At 47.4% G+C, this 19,742-nt stretch overlaps 5 protein-coding genes across 5 annotated transcripts; 4 read left to right on the forward strand and 1 right to left on the reverse strand.

Annotated features, from left to right (window-relative positions):
• Positions 1-2,254: 2,254 nt before the first annotated feature.
• N7537_003537 (Clr5 domain-containing protein) lies at positions 2,255-3,432 on the forward strand (the record flags this gene model as incomplete). Its single annotated transcript, XM_056894595.1, has 2 exons — positions 2,255-2,382; positions 2,457-3,432. 2 exons carry the CDS (start codon positions 2,255-2,257, stop codon positions 3,430-3,432), a joined length of 1,104 nt encoding a protein of 367 aa, XP_056754343.1.
• A 637-nt stretch (positions 3,433-4,069) lies between these two features.
• On the forward strand, positions 4,070-5,154 carry N7537_003538 (NADPH:quinone oxidoreductase family protein; the record flags this gene model as incomplete). The annotated part of the gene is made up of 2 exons (XM_056894596.1): positions 4,070-4,102; positions 4,162-5,154. 2 exons carry the CDS (start codon positions 4,070-4,072, stop codon positions 5,152-5,154), a joined length of 1,026 nt encoding a protein of 341 aa, XP_056754344.1.
• Positions 5,155-8,079: 2,925 nt separating this feature from the next.
• On the forward strand, positions 8,080-10,271 carry N7537_003539 (uncharacterized protein; the record flags this gene model as incomplete). Its single annotated transcript, XM_056894597.1, has 8 exons — positions 8,080-8,474; positions 8,527-8,563; positions 8,623-8,800; positions 8,859-8,961; positions 9,014-9,301; positions 9,381-9,858; positions 9,917-9,983; positions 10,033-10,271. 8 exons carry the CDS (start codon positions 8,080-8,082, stop codon positions 10,269-10,271), a joined length of 1,785 nt encoding a protein of 594 aa, XP_056754345.1.
• Positions 10,272-11,151: 880 nt separating this feature from the next.
• On the reverse strand, positions 11,152-13,889 carry N7537_003540 (uncharacterized protein; the record flags this gene model as incomplete). Its single annotated transcript, XM_056894598.1, has 2 exons — positions 11,152-13,749; positions 13,803-13,889. The coding sequence occupies 2 exons, from the start codon at positions 13,887-13,889 to the stop codon at positions 11,152-11,154; spliced, it is 2,685 nt and encodes an 894-aa protein (XP_056754346.1).
• Positions 13,890-14,629: 740 nt separating this feature from the next.
• On the forward strand, positions 14,630-15,583 carry N7537_003541 (SSH4 family protein; the record flags this gene model as incomplete). The annotated part of the gene is made up of 1 exon (XM_056894599.1): positions 14,630-15,583. The coding sequence occupies one exon, from the start codon at positions 14,630-14,632 to the stop codon at positions 15,581-15,583; it is 954 nt and encodes a 317-aa protein (XP_056754347.1).
• Between the last annotated feature and the right edge of the window lie 4,159 nt (positions 15,584-19,742).

The raw sequence follows: 19,742 nt of genomic DNA on the forward strand, positions 1-19,742 counted from the left end.
CTCGGATACGCCTTGCACATGATCTGAAAAGGGAGAAAGTTGGGAGAGAGTTGAGCGTGCTACCGAGTATTTACGGATGTGGACGTTGATTTGACGTGGGTGTGCCCGGTTGGAGTTGGGGCTCCACTGATCTTCCAAATGTCTCTCCCCGAACTCGGGTGAGAGGAAGATAGGTGAGGAATTTAGGGCTTCGCGGAGAGACTCCGTACTCCATTAAGCTTTTGGGAAGTACCTCGTTGGAGGTGCAGCAGATCCATGGTGATCCGGGGATCTCGATACAATTTACATCATCGACTTGATATAATCCTTGCTCCGAATTAGGTGTTTTGAAATGGAAAATACATGGGCATTCCGCTATTGGATCGGGGGGAGAAAGAAAAGAAGATAAAACCATAGGGCCCAGAACTACAGAGATTTTTAAATGGACATTTCTTTGTAGGGCGGCTGTAGACACGTCAAAGGATGGATCTCCCCTTTTAGTTTGGAGGCGCGCGGGTGAGCAAATGCCGATGCGCTATCGGATGTCTCATCGCCTCCTTGGGGAAACCCAGGATTTTTTGAAAGGAATAGATTCTATGTTTATGGAAACAAAGAAAGGGTTTCTCATGTCCGACCAATGACAGAAATATCCAAACCAGAAGTCGGCATTTCTCCAGATTCTCATTCCCGAAGTGGCGGATGGGGACGGAATAAGAAATTCTCACCCATGGGTGAAGAGTGAAGATATGGAGATGGACTGGAGATGGAAGATCCCAACAGCCGAAGCCGGACATTTGCAGTTCGCGAGAGATGTGACATATGCAGGTCGAAGAACGTAAGTAATTGGCACTGAGCGCTTTTCATGCAGTGTCGGGGTCATGCATCTTTGGTTAAATGTCTCTCATATTTTCTCATGAGTAGAGGTGATGGTATTCCGTACTCCGTACTGGTCTGAGAAATCCTGTTCAAGGGGAAATTCAGCATTGTCAACGTGGAGGCCAATAAATCCACCATTGAGTACCCCCCGGGCAGATCGTCGCCGATCAATTTGCCAGATCGATTGGCAGTCGCACGAACTGGTACTCCACGGGCCTAATACCATTGGTTTGAGTCAAGAGGGCTTTACACTAGTTCTGACACCATGTGCCTTAGTGGATTCACTTCCAGCCGAAAGAGAAAAAAAAAAAAAAAAAAAAAAAAAAAAGCATTGGTGCTTTTGGTCGAAGGGAGAACCACTCTTTTCCTATTATAATGCGGGCCCTTTCGAATATTGGAGACCACATGATTCTGCTTTTCTCGGAATTGGAATTGCACATGGTTGCCTCCAGTTAACAGGTTTTGGAGTCAAGCTCTGCTTTTGGATAGACGTCCGGTGCAGAACCGTCGGAACCGTCAGTACCGTCCATTTGAAAGGATCCCGAGGTGGCGGTGATCGGCGACAATAAGGCCTAAGACGCCATTCGCGGGTGAGAGGATGGCTTATCTGGTTTGGAGTATGGTCGTAATGGGATAAAACTGGGGCCTGAAGCCAGGCCCCAAATGCACAGTACATCACTCCTGGGGAACTATAGGCCGTGTTGTCTTCGTATGACCGTTATGCTAGGATCCCCCCCCCCCCCCCCATTCTCGGATTTAATCGGGTTAATGGACCTAACACATGGATCTGAATATCATCTCGATAGGTCAAATGCTGGAAAGCAAAGAAAACCTTCAAAGCCTGTACACCGTCGAGAGGGAGATGATCAATCGAATTCCCATATCCGCTTTGTTCAAACGCGCCAAGCACTCAACTGAGGATAGTAAGACCTAGTAGGTGAGCCGTTCCGCTTGGATGATGTGATCCACTTGGAGTAATGACATCGCCCTGATCGTCGAGATCCATGACCAATGAAGTTTGCTTTGCGAATCTCGTTGATGATCGCCCGCGTGCTGGATGCCACGGACGCTAAGGCCCAATGGATCCCCAAGGGGTGGATTGTGTGCTATAGGGTTCCATAATGACAGACCCGAGACAATGGAGATGTGGAGGTGAGAGGTGAGAGGTGAGAGGAGGGAAGTGGGAAGTGGGAAGTGGGTGATGGGAGATGGGTGTGGCCCTAACAAACCACTCACCTTATTATATTTTTATATTTTTATTCCTCTTAAACATATAATAATCGTTGTCTCGCCTGTTTCCTGTCTGTTTTTTTTGTTGATCACCTCGATCTTCGTTAACTATTCCCCCCCCCCCCCCCCCCCCTTTTTTTTCCACACTCCCCTGGACTGTGCGTCAATAATGAAGACTTCCATCTCATCCGATGTATGGGAGAAGAAGAAGGTGTTGATCTCCAAGCTATATATGGAAGAGGAATGGCCCTTGAAGCAGGTCATCAAACAAATACGTACCGATGATTTCAATCCTAGGTGTGTACACATTCACCTTCATATCCCATGTCCGATACTGGACTCTATCATGGACTATCAACTAACACTTCCAGTGAAACCCAACTACGAAGCAGACTGAAGAAATGGCGAGTGACCAAGCCTTCCCGTCAGACTAGAAAGAAGAGTCTGGCTTCAGCCTCTGGAGAAGACCAAGATTTAGACAAGGATGTGAAGCGCAAAGCATCCACCATCCAAAGACCACTGCCATCATTACCGACAAGAGAGACACCAACCCACCATGAATGGCCCATGACACAACCCAACTACGGACATCCGTCCACCCTCCAACACCCCGTCCCAGATCAGGACCGGAAATGGAGCTCTCCTATGATCCAACAACTCACCCCAAGCCCCTCCGACGAGCACATTTTCAACCCAGACCGCACAACAGCCGTCTCTTATTCAGATCTCAGCCCAACAACGACATCCTTCGACCACTCCCACACCTCCCCAGTCGGCGAGGGTCTCATGCTGAACACAACCTCCGCCGTGGCCCCATCCTACCCAACCTACCCACTCTCACCTGAATCGTGCCTTCCAAGCCCAGGCGCGGCAACGACCCCCGGCGGCATTGGCTGGCCACCCCGCGCTGTTTCAGTAGACTACGGTCTTAACCCATCTCAGTGGTACTCGCTGCCCTTTGAAGCCCTCACTCCCCCAGCCATCCCCCAGTCCACGGCTGCCCCCATGACGCCTTCAATGAACGGCTACCTCCCCCAAGCCCAGCTCTACCATCCCCAGTACCACCACCACTATGGCGAGGTACCAGAGTACCCCCATGGCTATGATGCCAAGAACTGGAAACGTGCTATGTCGTTGCAGTATGATATGGCCGGCCATCTGTCTGCTCGGCCCGAACATGATAGGAAGCAGATGCTCCCGCATACACAACCTCATGGCCAGTCCCATCACATGGCGTCCCCGCCGCATACCCTGCCCGGTGGACCTCATTCGGTGATGTGTGCTCCAATCATGCCTTACATGGGCCATGACCATTATGTGCAGAAGCCTCCGGGCATTGGATACTAGGTGGTAACTTGCACTGGCACTTTTCTTTCTTAATACCTGTGATACCTGCGATATCTTCATACCTGTGATACCTGTGATACCTTGACACCTTGATACCTTGATACCTTGATACTTTGATACCTTGATACGTCGATACATTTTTGTGTGAAATATGGGTGGTTGTTTGTTTTGTCATACCCGATATGTTTTGGTTTTGGGGAGTTTGGATGAAAAGGAAACTGTATATATTGATACCTATTGATTAATTAAGCTTGACGCATCTATATTATGCATACTACCCTTCACATACGTCTAAAAAGACATCCAAAAAGAACATCCGAAGACCCATCGGAGTTGTCCTTACATCTAACATCTCTAATATAATCCAAGGCCAACCATATGCGACTATTGAAGACTTACGTAGGCAGCATGTATACTATTTATATCAATATTAAATGCACGAATAGACCAAATGTTCTATAAATGCCAAGACCCAATCAGTTACCCGAAAAGGAACCTCGGCATCTTGCGGGGAAAACCCCATGTCCCATTCCAGCGCTCTTTTTATTTGAACATCCCCTTCGATCTCCGATCTCTCCACTCAATGAGTTCAGAACTTATCACCTCAATCCCAACATACATCCTTACCACCGTCAAAATGCGTGCCGTCCAAGTCAGCGAATACGTCAAGGTACCTACAACCAATCCCCAAACCTTAACCCCAACCCCAAACTAACCACCCACTTACAGGGCCCTCTAGACCTAAAAGTAACAACAGTCCCGACCCCAACCCCAACAGCGGACAAATACTTAATCGAAATCCACTCGGCCGGCACAAACTTCTTCGATATCCTCCAAATCCAAGGCAAATACCAAAACCAACCACCGCTCCCCTGGATCGGCGGTGCCGAATTCGCCGGCACAATCACCGCCGTGCCCACTTCCCCAAACAACCGCTACAAGCTTGGTGACCGTGTCTTCGGCGCTACACAAGGAGCCTACGCAACACATGTCCTAGCCGCAGAGCAAACCCTCCTCCCCGTGCCGGAGGGATGGAGCTTTGAAGATGCCGCGGGCCTATTCGTCACGGCGCCGACCTCGTATGGCGGTCTTATACAACGCGCTGGCGTGAAGGCCGGGGACTGGGTTCTTGTTCATGCGGCAGCGGGTGGGGTCGGACTTGCTGCTGTGCAGATTGCTAAGGCTATGGGGGCGACTGTTATTGCTACTGCCGGAACCGAGAGGAAGAGGCAGATTGCCAAGGTTTTTGGGGCGGATTATGTGGTTGATTACACCAATAAGGCGTGGCCGGAGGTTGTGAAGGGGATTTGCAAAGAGAATCGGAAGGGAAATGGGGCTGCTGGGGTGGATATTGTTTATGATCCTGTTGGGATGATTGAGACGAGTTTGAAGTGTGTGGCATGGAATGCGCGGTTGTTGGTTATTGGGTTTGCGGCGGGAAAAATTGAAAAGGTAGCGCTGAATCGGGTGCTGTTGAAGAATGTGAGTATTGTTGGCTTGCATTGGGGGCAGTATGCCAAGTTCGAGACGGAGACTGTGGGTGAGGTTTGGCAAGGAATCTTTGACCTTGTTAAGCAGGGGAAGTTCAAGGGGACAGCGTTCAAGGATGAGAGCTTTGTTGGGTTGGAGAGTGTGCCCAGGGCTTTGCAGGCGTTGGGTGGGAGAGAGACTTGGGGAAAGGTTGTTGTGAATATTATTGGGGACTCGAAGAGCAAGCTGTAGTTTTGGGAGGAAGAGAGATACGCGGGAAAGAAATAGATTCGATTCGATATAAACTGATGAATGTAGATGCGCAAGGAGTCATGCTCTCGTAGACAAAGTGAAATCCCCGAAGGGAAAGACTCGAGCAAGTATAACATGAACTATGAAGGCCCTTTGCTTGCTCTGGCAACTTTTGTATTTCAAAAAGTGAGCATGAGTACCCGAAAGTACCCAGCTCGCAATCCAGCTCCAGTCGGTCACGGCTACAAGACGTAGCGCTGTGGTAACTGTTCTCCAGAAGGAGAGCCCTTGAGTATGTCCCAATGGACTGGGGCAGCTGGATTGGGGAGTTGCGGATGACAGAACGTGTCTGGGAGTTGGTATATATATCTGGAATTGGGTTAGTGTAGAGATTTGGATTGATAGACACCATAAATTAGAATAGCATTGAATTCCGATGAATGACGTGAAGGTCTAGAGAGTGTCCAGAGGAAGTTGGCGAGAAAAAAAAGAAGAAAAGGGAAAAATAAAGAAGGATGACTCAGCATGTCCATTCCGCTAATTTTCTGCCGCTTTAAGGCGTAGAGGATATCCATCAACTGTTCTACAGATCTCAAAATAAATGAAATTGTTCAATCTTGATTGTGAGATGTCCTTTGAAACTTCGTCCAAGAATGCATAACATAACATTGGTATCCAGCGTGAACCTCCCTCGTAACAATTCCATCGCGAGGGCCCAATTCTTCGACTACGCCGTCTGCGTTCAAAATATTGCATGATTCACCTTCAAATTCCATGGTCAAATCTTCTGTTATCTCAAAGCAACGGACCATTATATATTCCCTTTCTCCAGCAAGAGCTTTGTCCCCTACCCCTGTCGAGATTTCAAGTAACTTCCAAAGTTGTATCCGATCGCCAAAGCTTGTTGCAGGGCGATGATTGAAGATAACCAAGCGAAAAAAGAGATAATGGCTCTTTTAGATCTTTGAAGAGTGAAACTGTGTTCAATCCTAGACTTAAACCTGTACAATCAGTAAGATATTTTTCAAAGTAACTCGTGGATCTTGGAATCAATAAGTATAGATATGACCGGGTATTGCCATACCTGATGCGTAGACCACGCAAGATCCTTGAATTACTTGGGTTTAATGTGATAAATTTCGTCTCTCCCAATGAGATATAGCCCAGAAGCAAGTCTGTCTTGTACAAACCGCGTGTTCAAGAATTGATGCGCGAAGAAAAGCGGGGTTCTCCCACACCTTTGCCTGGAAATTAAGGTAAAAGTACCTATAGTTATTAACCAATTAGTTAACTAAATTAACCAGGAATTACTTAACCAAGTGCCGTGCAAAGCACCATGGGTGCAAAAAGATATCGGGGCAGAGGTTGCATCAAGCGTTTCTAGGCTGCTAGGCTCGTGGAACTTCCCTACATCACATTTGCCTCTGTAGATGCAGGCAAACGAGGTAACACCTCTAGCAAATGAACCAGTTGATGGTATGATTTCAACCTCGGGGTCATTGAACTCATCCGAGATAATGCTCAGCTGGGAGGTGCCCTGGTCCTTGGGTCCGGCTGGCAATGCCTCACCGGATACCTACAATCCATGGAGATATTGACAATAACGGCCTGATTAATGAGATAGATGTGACGTGAGAAAGGAAGGTGGTCAATGTGAGCTCTTTCTGCTGGTTATTTTGAAGAGCCGGAAGGATTCCCGGTGGACAAGAAAGAACAAGAGGATGAAGAAGAAGAAGAAGAAGTAAAGGACTTGCTTTCTACGGGAAGTATAAATTGGGAAGAGGACATGTGACATGGGACTATGAGGGAAGGTGCATTGGGTGTCCATTTTAGGAAGGTACCTCTAGTCACTAAGAGACACGTCCACGTCCCGGCATGATGAGACAAGAGCAAACATGTCCACTTAGTGCCTCTACAATCATGGTATCTAGGAACCTGACAGTCTTGATATGAGCTCCGTGTGATAATCAGCTACTCTATGTCCAGATCTATCCTAGTCACGAAATTTGTCTCTGCGCACTCAGGACTGTTTCAGTTGGCTACATAGTAACTGTAATTGCTCACGATAACTGGTCCATGTCTGAAAAGATCCCTAACAAGCTATAGTGGAACCATGTCTTGGTAAAGGCTTATCTATATTATATGCCGGGGCCAAGGGTCTAATTAGCCGGGGTTTATATATGTTGTAGCGCCTGGGAAGATATTTAGCCCTACTTGCCCAAGTAAATTCCGGCTACCGCAGGTAAAGTGACGCACTTCATTTACAACCGGTGCTAGATCAAGTAAATGTTATTTTCATTTCCCTTCAAATCGTAATACCGGAAGCGACGGAAACAAATTAGATTGGGGAGCCCCGAGGAGTTTCCTATTTAGTTAGCAATGCGGGATATATTAGGTTCCGTAATCTAGAAAAACAAATATGATCGGGACGCTAACGTTTGGTCTGATCCTGTAGAGTGATCGCGTGACCAGTTTATAATGTTCTGTGAGTAACACCTCGTATCTTGTGGAGACTACATACATACATATAGGTATACCTAGGCTGAATAGACCGGTTTGACCGAAGATAAGCAGTCGGATTCCGGGTACCTACAGGACTAGGGAGGTGGGGAATTGGGGGAATTAGAAACTTCCAAGGTTGACATGGTGACGAGTTGATCGTCGTAGTGATCTTTTAGTAAAACCGCCTGTTCATTTTTTACCCCTTCTAGTCAGTGGTCTCATGTCTACTTGCCTTCATACGACTGCAAAACCGCTCGTCTGACCCATTCTGGTCAATGGTGTCAGATCCCACTGCCCTAGGGGTATCAATCTCAAGATGAAAATCTTATATAAAGGACATTCTCAGCATGCCAATTCAATTGTTTATCATTCATCTCTTCTATTCCATAAATATTCGTTCTGTTATTTAATCCACACCTCAAGATGCGAGTCATAGAACTTGGCGTTTTGGCTCAACTTGCCGTCTCTGTGAGCAGTCTAGCTGTCCTAGGTGGTGATGAGGTCCGGAACCACTTGGTCAAGGCTCGTACGGGAACCGCTGCTTCTAGCTCGGCACCGTCTGCTCCTACTGGAGATTCTTGGAAGACCATAAAATGCTCTGAGGTCCAGGGTGATGCACAGAGTCAATGGAAAGAGGCAGGTGCACTATCTGCTTGGAATACCACCATTGCGGCCTGGGAGCAGAACCCGAGCGGTGGCTTCCCCCAATACGTCAGTAGCTATCTCCATGGACCTGGAGGTATGAGATGCGGTGACATTGGCTCTGAGAACCGTTGTTCCCTGCCTGTGGATTGCCAGGATGCTACTATTCCAGGCGGGTAAGTCCCATCATCTGTTCCCTGTTATGCAGTATCACTAATGACAAGGTAGCGCCCTGATTCTGAATGGTTTTGCGGGAATTCATGAAGTATGTCACCAACCTGTCGGCCATTCCTTCGGCCTAAATGTACTAAATTACCTGCCTAGCTTCATGCCTCGGCTTTCCAGGCTATCGGGGGTATTCAGGCCGATGTGACGGACCAAATTGGCACCTTCACATCCACCTTCGCCCCTCAGCCTCCTAATACGGGGCTCCTCCAGAAGAACATCTTCGATGCTGCAGCATTGATCTTTAGCTTTGGCACATCTATGTTGTTCAACGTCGGTATGTTACTCCCTTTGGTTACCAAGTCAACAGGATATGAGGTCTAACATTTGCCCAGCCCTCAAGCAAATGGAGAATGTAATTGCCAAAGCCATTATGGCTGACATGACGGGTGCTGTCTTTGGTACCGCCACTTCCTATTACAAGACGAACATGAAAGGGTACTACCTCCTCCCCTCACTTCAAAGATACCCCAGCCTGACGAATTGATAGTGCGATAGAGGGACTGCAGGTCCAGAACACTCTCGCTTCCTTCCTGGGCGAGACCATGTCAGCCTGGAAGGGTATTGAGTCGGGTTATCTAGAGGCAATATTCTCTGGGAACGCCGGCAGCAATGGCACCGATGCTCTTTATGCCATGATTAACAATGGAGCCATGGGAGAAGTTATGAATAACATCAACCTCAACGGCACGAGTAAGGATGTGCAAAAGATTCTTTATGGCCAGATGATTCCGTACGCGTGGAGTGTTTCTCCGGACCACGCGCGTCCTTTCATCTGGTAAGTTAGTTTAACAAGCAACCCTGTTTTTTCTTTTTTTTTTTCTTGCAAAAAGGCTGACTCGCCCCGGCGACCAAAGGCAGAGCGAAGATGAATGCGACGGAACCACCAAGTCCATCCCCGAGGACGCCGCCAACTTCGTGTCCAACGATGACGCGGTCAAGACCAATGTTTGCTATAATGGCAAGATACATTACGTGCTGAACGGTCACAGCATCGCGGGGACCGGTTTCCCTGCTAGTGCCCTTCCCGGTGGAGACCATAACACTCTGGATGGAACCAACTGGGGTGGAATTATCCTCGAAGACATTGTCGAAAGCTGCGTGTCGGGATGGACCAATAACAACTACCAGAACGGTTACCCGCGCCCTGATTCTAATAGCATCGTGAACAGCTTCAGCGGGGATGTCCCTAGCGTTCGAACTCCTGGATTCATGAGTTTGCCAGTGTGTACAAATGCCACCGCCATCATTAACACAATGCAACAGGGTAATGGGAACTCACCTTACTGGCCCTGTGAAGACCCCGAGGGATACACTAGCAGTGGTACCAACATTGTAAGTTTGCTGGACTGGGCCCCCTATCACTCCTACCCGCGACTAATTTAGACAATAGCATGTTAGCAGCGGTTGTATTGTGATTAATGATTCAAAGCGCTGCCAAACCTGGGGTGGAGCTTATAGTAAGTCGCATCATTGTTCTTTATCAGGGAGTCAGGCTGATAGTTCTAGACGTCGCGGATCAGAACACTGCTGATAGCACCGCTACCATCTATGCCAAGTTCGACGGCGACAATACTCTGAATGCTAAAGTGACTCCCGGTTGCAAGCTCATGGCATCATGGCCGCGCGACTATGGTGATCTGGACTTCACCGATAACTGTCTCAAGGATCGCAGTGGGGACTATAGCCAGTGCTGCACCGATGACACAACCACCACTGATGTTGTCAACAACCCATATGCCCCTTGATGAGGCAGCAAATTGAAATGTGGATGTATCTTTCTTTATCTGCACCCCAGATGCGGCCATAAGCATAAGTGTACATGTTCATGGAGGTGTCAAAGCCATTGAAGAAATTGTGGTTTGTCAACAAACTCCACATCTAATCTATAGAAAATAGACCAACGTACCCTAAAGGGTGATCTGAAGGGTGATGTGACACTAAACTATTAGGGAAGGTGCGTTGGAGATTGTCCATCCTAGGAAGGCACCTGGGATGTGACCATATAACAGAACCTCTCCCACCCTTCCTCCTCTTCCCTTCTTCTTCCTCTCTTCTTCCTCCAGTTCTCTCCGTCTCGACTACCATCTCACCGTAGCCCCCATAAGACAACATAGGGGGAGGGTCCCGTAGGAACCTGGATGCATATGCATGAGACATCAACATCGTTGAGGCCTATACAGGTCCACACCCAAATCAAACGGAGCTTTCTCGTGTGTGTGTTCTCTACCAAGTGGCTAAGCATTTGGGTACCATAGTCACTTGACGAGTCCCACAGAATACGTTGGGGGTGTTCAATCACACCCTCTTTCATTATGTATGGTAGTCACTTAGGTAGTCGCCGAATACATTTACAGTCAAGTACGCGTAGATTTTATTAGAGTCATGTTTCAATTCACATACATTTGATTCAATTACTCTATGGAAAACTGTCTGTAAGATAGCCCCAAGATCGTAACCATCAAGGACATAGGTAGATGCAGATGCAGAAATCCCAAACACAAGACATGAAACTGAGAAGAGAGGGAAAAAGAAGAAAATCATAACATCATGGTAATCGTTCAGATCATAGGTAGCTTTCAAATGGTTTTTCAATAAGTGTCATCAATGCCGTGAAGCCGATCACACTTAGTGATGACGCTCACGCATCTCAACAACAGTGGCCCAACCCTCACAACAAGACCGGTTCATGTTATGTCCACACCAGCAGCAGGTCACCTTGCGGGGAAGAAGAGGCGCAGGCCGTAGATCGGGCGTGCCCTGGGTAACATTGGGAGCTGGGAATTGACCGAATGGCAGCGATCGTGAGCCTGTCAGCTGGCGGGTACCACCGTCGGGTTGTTTCTTGGAGCGGGATCCGCCCAGCTTGGAATCCAATCCCAGGGGCTCGGGGCAGGCGAGACGCGCGTAGACTTCGGGAGGTAGGTCGTGCCAGTACTTGCAGCGACAGCAGATTACGAAGACCTTGTCGATGGATTGTGGGCTGCAGGCTGCTTTCGCTTTTTGGGATCTTCGTTTGAGGATGCTCATGGGACCTAGCCGTGTTTGGGGGCTGCCGGGTTGGGTTCCCAGTTGAGTGCTGGGCTGCATGCTAGGATGAATGTCGGGCTGAGTGCTAGGTTGTATGCTCCGATAAGCATTGGGACGAGGACCAGGCTGCTGGATAGGCTGCAAGACAGGCTGGGTGCTGGACTGGGTGCTGTGTTGGATGCCAGATTGGATGTCTGGCCGGGTACTGGCTTGAATGAGTGGGCTAACGGGGGCCTCCTGTACGACTGGCGCTTCAGCAGCAGAGATTGACGGAGTGGCATCCACGCGAGTCAGCGAATTTCGTTTGAATCCAGGAGATTCAGGTGCATCTTCGTCAGCAGTATCATAATTTGAATGACCGTCATGGGAGGAGGTGCGTGAAGGACTGCGGCTATGTCCTGGTATGAATCCTCCAGGTCCTCCAATAGCAAGAATATTTCCAGGGAGTTCGGTGGAAGTGCGAGAAGCTCGGCGGGGAGGTCTCGCGGGAACAGTGTAATTGTCATCCGACAGGTCTTTTAACGTTCGGTTGTTTCTCTCGCCGGGCGAAACGCTTCCTGTATGCAATGGAGATCTGACGGCTACCTGGAAAGGAGAGGCCGGGATGTCTTTGAGCGTATCGGCTGACGTCGTTGGCATTATCCGAATTTCAAGACTCCGTCTGTCGCTCTTGACTGGGATCTGGGGCAGTTCGATCGACTGCGGAGTTTCTTGGAAGTTTTCTTTGAAACGACTCGAGGTTCGTTTGGGGATATGCGACGAAGCGATAGGCAATCGACTTCTTCCCCGATCCTCGGGATGAGGTTGAGCGGGGGATTGCGGTGGCTGGGATGGGTTTGCATCAAGGCCTTGTGCTGTCGATGGTCTTGGAATCTTGGAATCATTCTGGGACGATTCATCCGTAATTGCAGGATTGAGCGCAAGGGGAGACGACTTGTATGCTCGCGGGAGGGGATCTACTCGGCCCTTCCTAGCAAGTATTAGTGCTGAGTTGAGTGGTGGTGGATACGGCCTGGCACTGGATGGACTCGATGGATTGTCTGGAGTTTCTGTAGGTGTTAACTTCTGCAACTGACGAGCGGTGGTAACCTGAGTAGGCGAATCAGTATGACCGGACGAAGGGAAGTTAGGCTGGCTCATGCTTTGCGACGTTGGCATGCTAGTAGCCCTGGCAGAACGGCCATGGCGAGTCGCACGATCAAGGGGATTATCTGCCGCGGGCCCACTCTTCCGGTCATGCTTCAGAGCCGCAGAGAACAACTCCCTGTCCAGATCGTCCGAGGATACTGGTGTCTTGCCGTTTCGAGCACCTTTCCCAATCATGGACCGAGTACGCTTGGAGATCTGCTCCGAAACTGACCGATTGGCCTCACGTCCATCCTTTGTTTTCCAGGCTTCAGCCATCCTCCAGTTCTCACGAAGATCATCAGACTTTACCGAGGAGTGCAAACGGTTGTGCTGAGTTGGGTTGGATATTTTGTTCGAAGCGGATAGGTTTAGTGCGGTGCCATGCTTGGACTGTAGCTCTCGGGTGATGGCCGTTCCAAACCTTTCCGGTAGAGTCAAAGGCAGAGATGGTGGGTTCGTATCGGTCCTAAGCTGGCTAAACTCGGCAGACGGAAAATCTTGCTCACTCGACTTTGAATTCCGGCGTGAACGCCGGAATATCGAGGACAGGCTACTTGACGATCTCGGACGCTCTGCATTTGCACTGGAGCTTCTGCTTGAGCTGCTCACGGGTTGTTTTTTGGTCAAACGGCGAGAGGATCTTTCATGGACTCCGAGGTCGCCCTTGGATTGGGCATCCTCCAGTGCTAGCAACCGCTTCTCGAGCTCCTTTCTCTCGGCTTCTAGGCGCTTTGTGACCCGCTTTTCTTTCTTTTTGGGCTTGTCCCAGGTTGGCGATTTGCAGATATTGTCTACATCTGCGCTGGGATAGTTAGGCAAGGGCGTCATTTGTTGGGTCGGAGTCTCATCCTTCATAGGGGCCCCATTTGCGGCTGATAGACTTGAGCCAGGTGTGCCGGTGGAGGGCAAGCGAGAGTTGGAGGAGTAAGAGAGCGAGCTGGGCCCTGTCTTATCGTGAAGAGAGTGCCTCGCATGGGAATTATTGTTGGTGGTCGCCTCATGTGCGAGAGCTTCGCGGGCGAGAAAGGGAACCGGGGGAACAAATTCACCATTTTGACTGTGTCGTTTCTTCGAGGGGTTAAATGAAGTTCCTCCACATTTTTTTACTGTGGTTCACTTACATCCATGGATTTGCTAAAGACGCGGTGGATGTGGTCCGAGATGGATGATCGACGGGCCCTGCGGGGCGGATTTGTGGAGGCCTCCATTGGCGTTGAACTGGTTGAGCGAATGTCTGACCTGAAAAGAAGCGAGTGACATTGAACTGGGAAACGGCCCAGAGATCAAGGAATCATGGGTCGTGAGACATGAGACGTGAGATGAGTGAGTCGTAAGTCGTAAGTCGCGAGTCAAGCAGAGAAACAAAAACGAAGGACAAAGGCCCGAGGCCAAATCAAAACACAGAAAAAGAAGAAAAAGAAGAAGGGAAAGAGAAAGGGAAAGGAAAAGGAAAAGGAAAAGGAAAAGAGAAAGAAAGCGTTAAACAGTCGAGAATCGAAGAAATTCCGAATGTGCTGGTATTGGCTGCAGCTGAAACCCCTGGGGCTATTGGCCTATTCTTAGTGTGTGGTTTTTTTTCTTTTCTGATCTGTCGATTTATATGTTGTAGATGTAGTTATCTACAATTGATCTACAATTGGTATACAATTTATATAAACATAATTCATACCTAATAAGTAACAAACTCCCTAATCCACAGAAACTAAACCGGTCCAATTCCAAACTCTTTGCATGATGAAACTGTCAGAATTGTCAGAATTGTCAAAATTGTCAGAACGAGAGAATCCAATCCGAAGCCCAAAGTCAAAGAGTCACACCCCTCCGCTTGGCATCAAAATCAAAATCTCGCCTTTTACATCTCCCTAACTCCACACAACCAGCCTTAAAACTGTTACTCGGTGATACAAAAAAAAAAAAGAAAGAAAGAATACAAAAGGAAAGCTACACAATGTCCAACCAACCCCACGACTTACCGCCAAGTTATGATGCATCACAACAATCCTGGGGGATCTCCGGCACCCAGCCACAGACCGCAGCCTCAGGCCATCCACCTCCATATCACAACTGGCAAGAAGCAGTCCCAGACACAGCCACATTTCCACCACCCCCAATCACCGGCTATCTAATTTCAGGCACAGGGAACGCCTCTGAAGACGACGCCCAACGCGCCCATGATTTCTGTGACTCTGTGCCCCTCTGGCTTCCCACTCAGCCCTCAACTGCGGTCTACCACGACGTGCAGGCCTACGATCTTCGACCCGTGCAGCCAGCCGAGCTGCGTGGCCATGTCTCGGCTGTTGCACGTGGTCGCTGGCGTGGACACAGTGCTGATGGGAACGGGGATTGTGTCATTCTTACCCAGTTGCCCATGTACTTCCCTGCTGCAGACTCGCCGTTTGAGCGGGAGCAGAAGAAGACCATCTACTTTGAGGTTAAATTGTTGGCATTAAGGGCGGGACCGACACCACAGGATTGTAGTGGACTTTCCATTGGCTTTGCTGCGCAGCCTTATCCGTCGTGGAGATCACCTGGTTGGGAGAGAGGTGGGTTGGGAGTGTTCTCGGATGATGGATGTCGATTTGTGAATGATTCATTTGGGGGTCGGGATTTTACTACGGCGTTCAAGGTGGGTGAGACGGTTGGGTTGGGGATGGAGTTTGAGCTGCCGGAGAATATCTACAGTGGGGATAAGAGGAACAAGAGATGCAAGGTGCATATCTTCTTCACGCGGAATGGATGCCGATCTGGGGGTTGGGATCTGCATGAGGAGGTCGATGCGGATTCTGGGGGTGTTGAAGGCTTGGAAGGGGACTATGACCTCTACGGAGCGATTGGGTTGTTCGGTAGCGTCGATTTCGAGTCATGTTTTGACCCTGCAGGCTGGCTATGGAAGCCGGAGTGAACGTGTGATATCTGCCAAGGAGGGCCAGGGCCAGGTCATAGGGCTGAACCTTTTTCTCTTCAAATTTTTTTTTTCTGGCTTTTTTATGGCTTATGACTTTATGCTTTGATATGCTCTTTTAACTAACTATACTTGGTAACGCAATACAAAGTAGCTTTAATATGAGCTCATATCAGAAACACTTACTATGGGTGAAAAGCCAACAAAACAGCTAACGTCTCCATGTCCGTGGACTAATTTGCACAGCCTATTTCAACGGCTAACGCCGAGGAGATATACCCTGCATAGCGTAAATGAGCTTCTGCACGTGTGTTCTAGAACGGTATTTTTATTTTTATTTTCCCTTTATTCTCGGCCACAGTCTTCCTGGTAACTGCAGCGCATTAGTGGCCGGGGGGATGCACGAGGTGCAGTTCCGCTACCACGGTCCTATGCCTGATGAGCAGGTGCATCTCTGCCGCTTTTCCGTATCCCCGGTCTATCCCAGCTGCATGAACGGCAGGAAATCGTTTTATTTGACGTCAGGATGCGCCGAGGGCATTGCGATCTTTGTCCTTTTGCAGGGGGGTACGCTTTCGGAGAGTTTTTGTTCATAAGTTTGATATTGATACAGCTATATATGTACGTATGATCACTGTAGAAATAGAGATAGACAAGAGAGACAATATAGATATGAAAGTACACAGTACATGTGAGGCTCATACTAATAAATATACTCGATATACTAAGTTATATTAAATATACTACATGTAGCTAGACTTGACCTCGGTAGTCAATACCTACAAAGTAGGAAAGAGTAGCGTGCACTGTTAGCAATACGAAGATAAGCGTGCGCTCGGTGCTCTCCATGTTCGTGTACGAATATGCGTCTACTCATTCAACTGTCTTGACGGGTCTTATAAGACGCAATTACGAAAGAGCCGCAGTGTCGGACCGAGAGTTCAGAGTTCCTGATAAGAGCCATCAAAGTCAAAGTACAATAGGGAATAGGGATAGCCAACATACCAATTATATATATTGGTATGTACATCCAGCTGTATATATCCATGACTGTCGCTTTAAACGGAGAAGCCGGCCGTATGTTCTCCTAAACAATTACTAACGTTCAAAAAATACATGTATCTGTATTTCCAATACAAAGTGGAGCACCAAGGTCGGTGATAATCCCGAGACCAGCCACCAAGCCCTGGGCATATTTGCTGCAGCTAACCCACCAGAGAGCGGCTAGAATGGCACGGATGTTTCCACTTTGAATCAGAATGATACCCCGGCCAGGATCATCCTATTTACACGGGGACTACACGAGCTCCATCGTCCTAGCTCCTACAGCCATTACGTTGCCAGATGGACTTATTTTCAGACAATATTGTATGATGTGATGTGGGTTGTTAATGTGGACTTATTTCTAACTGAGGGGTAAAATCAGGATATCACAATGGGATTATGTAGTATCTTTGTTCGATCCACTGAAAGTTACGAATTCCCCCCTCCCCCCTCCCCACAGCCGATCTAAATTTCTGAATAATATTAGGCACCTAAGGTACGATAGCAGAGTTGAACCAAAGCTGAATGGGGTAACAGAAGATCATCTCAAAATGGGTTTGGCCGAAGGGGAAGGGGGAAAAAAGGTCTGATCGACTGCATGTCATCGCCCCTTTTTCCCGTGACAGTCGAGGATCCCGTTTAGTCCCCACCTCATTTATTTGATATCCCGGTCTGACTTCGGGTCTATGCGCAAACCCACGGAAATCCACACAAACCCCCCTTTCTCCCCCTTTCACAAATCATATTGAAAGTGAAATAGAAAATCCGGCCATTCCCGGCTGCCGGTGGAGTTGAAGCGGGTTCAATACATTACGGGGAGTCCGTGCAGCCGAGATACGCGTCTGTTTCACTCAAGACGTGATCTGGGCACGGTCGGAGACCGTGGCTATTCTGTACTTTTCAAAAAGAGTCCTCTTCGGCTCGGCCGGGAGAAGTAGAGCAAATCACGCTAAATATACAAGGTACGGAATATGCATATGCAGAGAACCCAGATGGAACTGTTGCAGATAAGAAAATAGAGAAAGGAAGAGAAAAAAAAAAAAGGTGAATTGCCACTTGTAGAACCCGATGAAGAGAGAAGAGGTCCTAGCCATTGATCTCAAAAGTACTAGATTGCGAGTTTGGACGATCACAGCCAACGAGGTATCCATATTGGGCCTTCTGCAGATGCATTAATCCCATCCTCTCCGGCCGTGCCCTCATTCCGCTAAGGCTGGAACACCGTTAGACGCCAAAGCGACACACTGGCGCGAAGTTAGCGGTTGTTACCTGTGAAAGGAAGGAGGTGACCGGGTTTATGAGGATAGTACCAATCATGATCCTGGTTTCATAAGGGGATGTGTCTGGATTGAGCATATACTACATGTTACGTGGTATAGCTAACTAGAGTAACTAGTATAGGTTATATAATATAATATAGTATATATATATATATAGTTAGAAATATTAGATATTAGATATTAGATTCTTATGCCAATATGAGTTATATTATACTAATGTAAGCACGGTCCAGGTTCGCTTCCACTTTCACTTTTCATCCACATTCCAGTATACTCGTGACCGGGATATTTACTTCACGCCACCGAGGCAGCTGGTTGCCCTTCGGCATTAAACGCGCAATCAGGCGATCTGTCGACCTTTTTTTTTTCTCTCTCTTGTTACATGTTTTCACACGTTTCTCTCATTGTCCCCCATTGTCCATCCAATTGCCCTCAATTTCCCCATTTTCTCATATCTTTACAAAATATTAGTAATATGCTATATAAAATCCAATCTAGGCATACTGGGTATTGCCCCACTAAAGAGGAACAGGCTGTTACACGGGCACTTTTAGCGATCGCCACCAGGATTACCCATTACCCGTATTTTTGTCTTTTCACTTGACCTTTTTCATTGCACCACTAGTACTACTATTAGTAGGTAGTGCTGGTACTACATGTAATAAGCATCCGACTCCAAATTACATCTTCGCACTTTGTTCCGACTAATATGCACGTTAGTTTTAATCTGTTTAATCTTACTCTGTGTAGAGAAAAAAGAAATGAGGTAAAAAAAAAAAAAGAACGTCTTATTAACCCGGGTACTTTTGGCGGATCTTCTCCGGACTCCATCTTGCTGCGGACCACGCTAATTAGAATGGTGTATTGTCAGAAAGTTGCAATTGTTCCACAAATCACCTTTTTATCAAAGCTATAGAATATTGTCCAACGTAAATTCTGAGCGTATATATAAATCGAGATATTTCAGATCTTTGTCGAGCCATGCGTTCCGGCTATTTGAGCACTCATGAAGGGTTTTTGGAGTTCCGAGACGAAGAGCGTAGTCGTGTATGATCGGATATGTTCTCCATTTTGAAATACTGTGTTGCCTTTTCATATATATATATATTATTTTCATGGTACCTGGGAACAAAGTACCTTTCGTGGGGTTGCATTGCTTAAAAAGAACCAAACTGTTAGGTATCTCATATGCATCCAACCCTAACCGTTGCCTATCTACAATCTTATGTGTTGTTGTTTTTTTGGATCTTATTTTTTTTTTTACTGTAAAATCACTAAATCATTAAACCACTAAATAAGTTAGTATAAATCAAAAAGTAAAAAGAACCAAAGAAAAAAGAAAAAAGAAAGGTACATGCATATGTTCCCCACAAGGTGAACATGTTGAGCATGAGCAAGCTGAACTTTTGGATTTTTCTTTTTTAAACCTTGAACTCTTTTATATATTTGTCCACATGATATAAAGTATGTAGATATAAAAATAAATGTATATTCAGGTATGTAAGATACGTAAAATGAATACTCTGCATGGGCCGCCAATATCCCCCACTCATGGACGGCCTCTAGATCCAGGGTCTCTGACGCACGAGGCAAAGACTACCTGCAGCACACTCAAAACGACAACTAAGACTGGGGCATAGCTTTTTTAGTTCGGCCTTTTGATTTTAGTGATTTTAGTGATTTTACTATTATTTTAAATCATTTAAATCATTTTAATCATTTTAATCATTTTATATTAAATATTAAAATATCATATTCGAGATTATCCTATTTATTTTGTTTAGTTCGCATGTGCTGCCTTTCTTCCTACTTTAATCTCTCCCTCCCTCAATCAA

Source organism: Penicillium hordei, assembly GCF_028827395.1.
Source record: "Penicillium hordei strain IBT 12815 chromosome Unknown utg000002l_segment0_segment0, whole genome shotgun sequence".
Classification (NCBI taxonomy): Eukaryota; Fungi; Ascomycota; class Eurotiomycetes; order Eurotiales; family Aspergillaceae; genus Penicillium; species Penicillium hordei.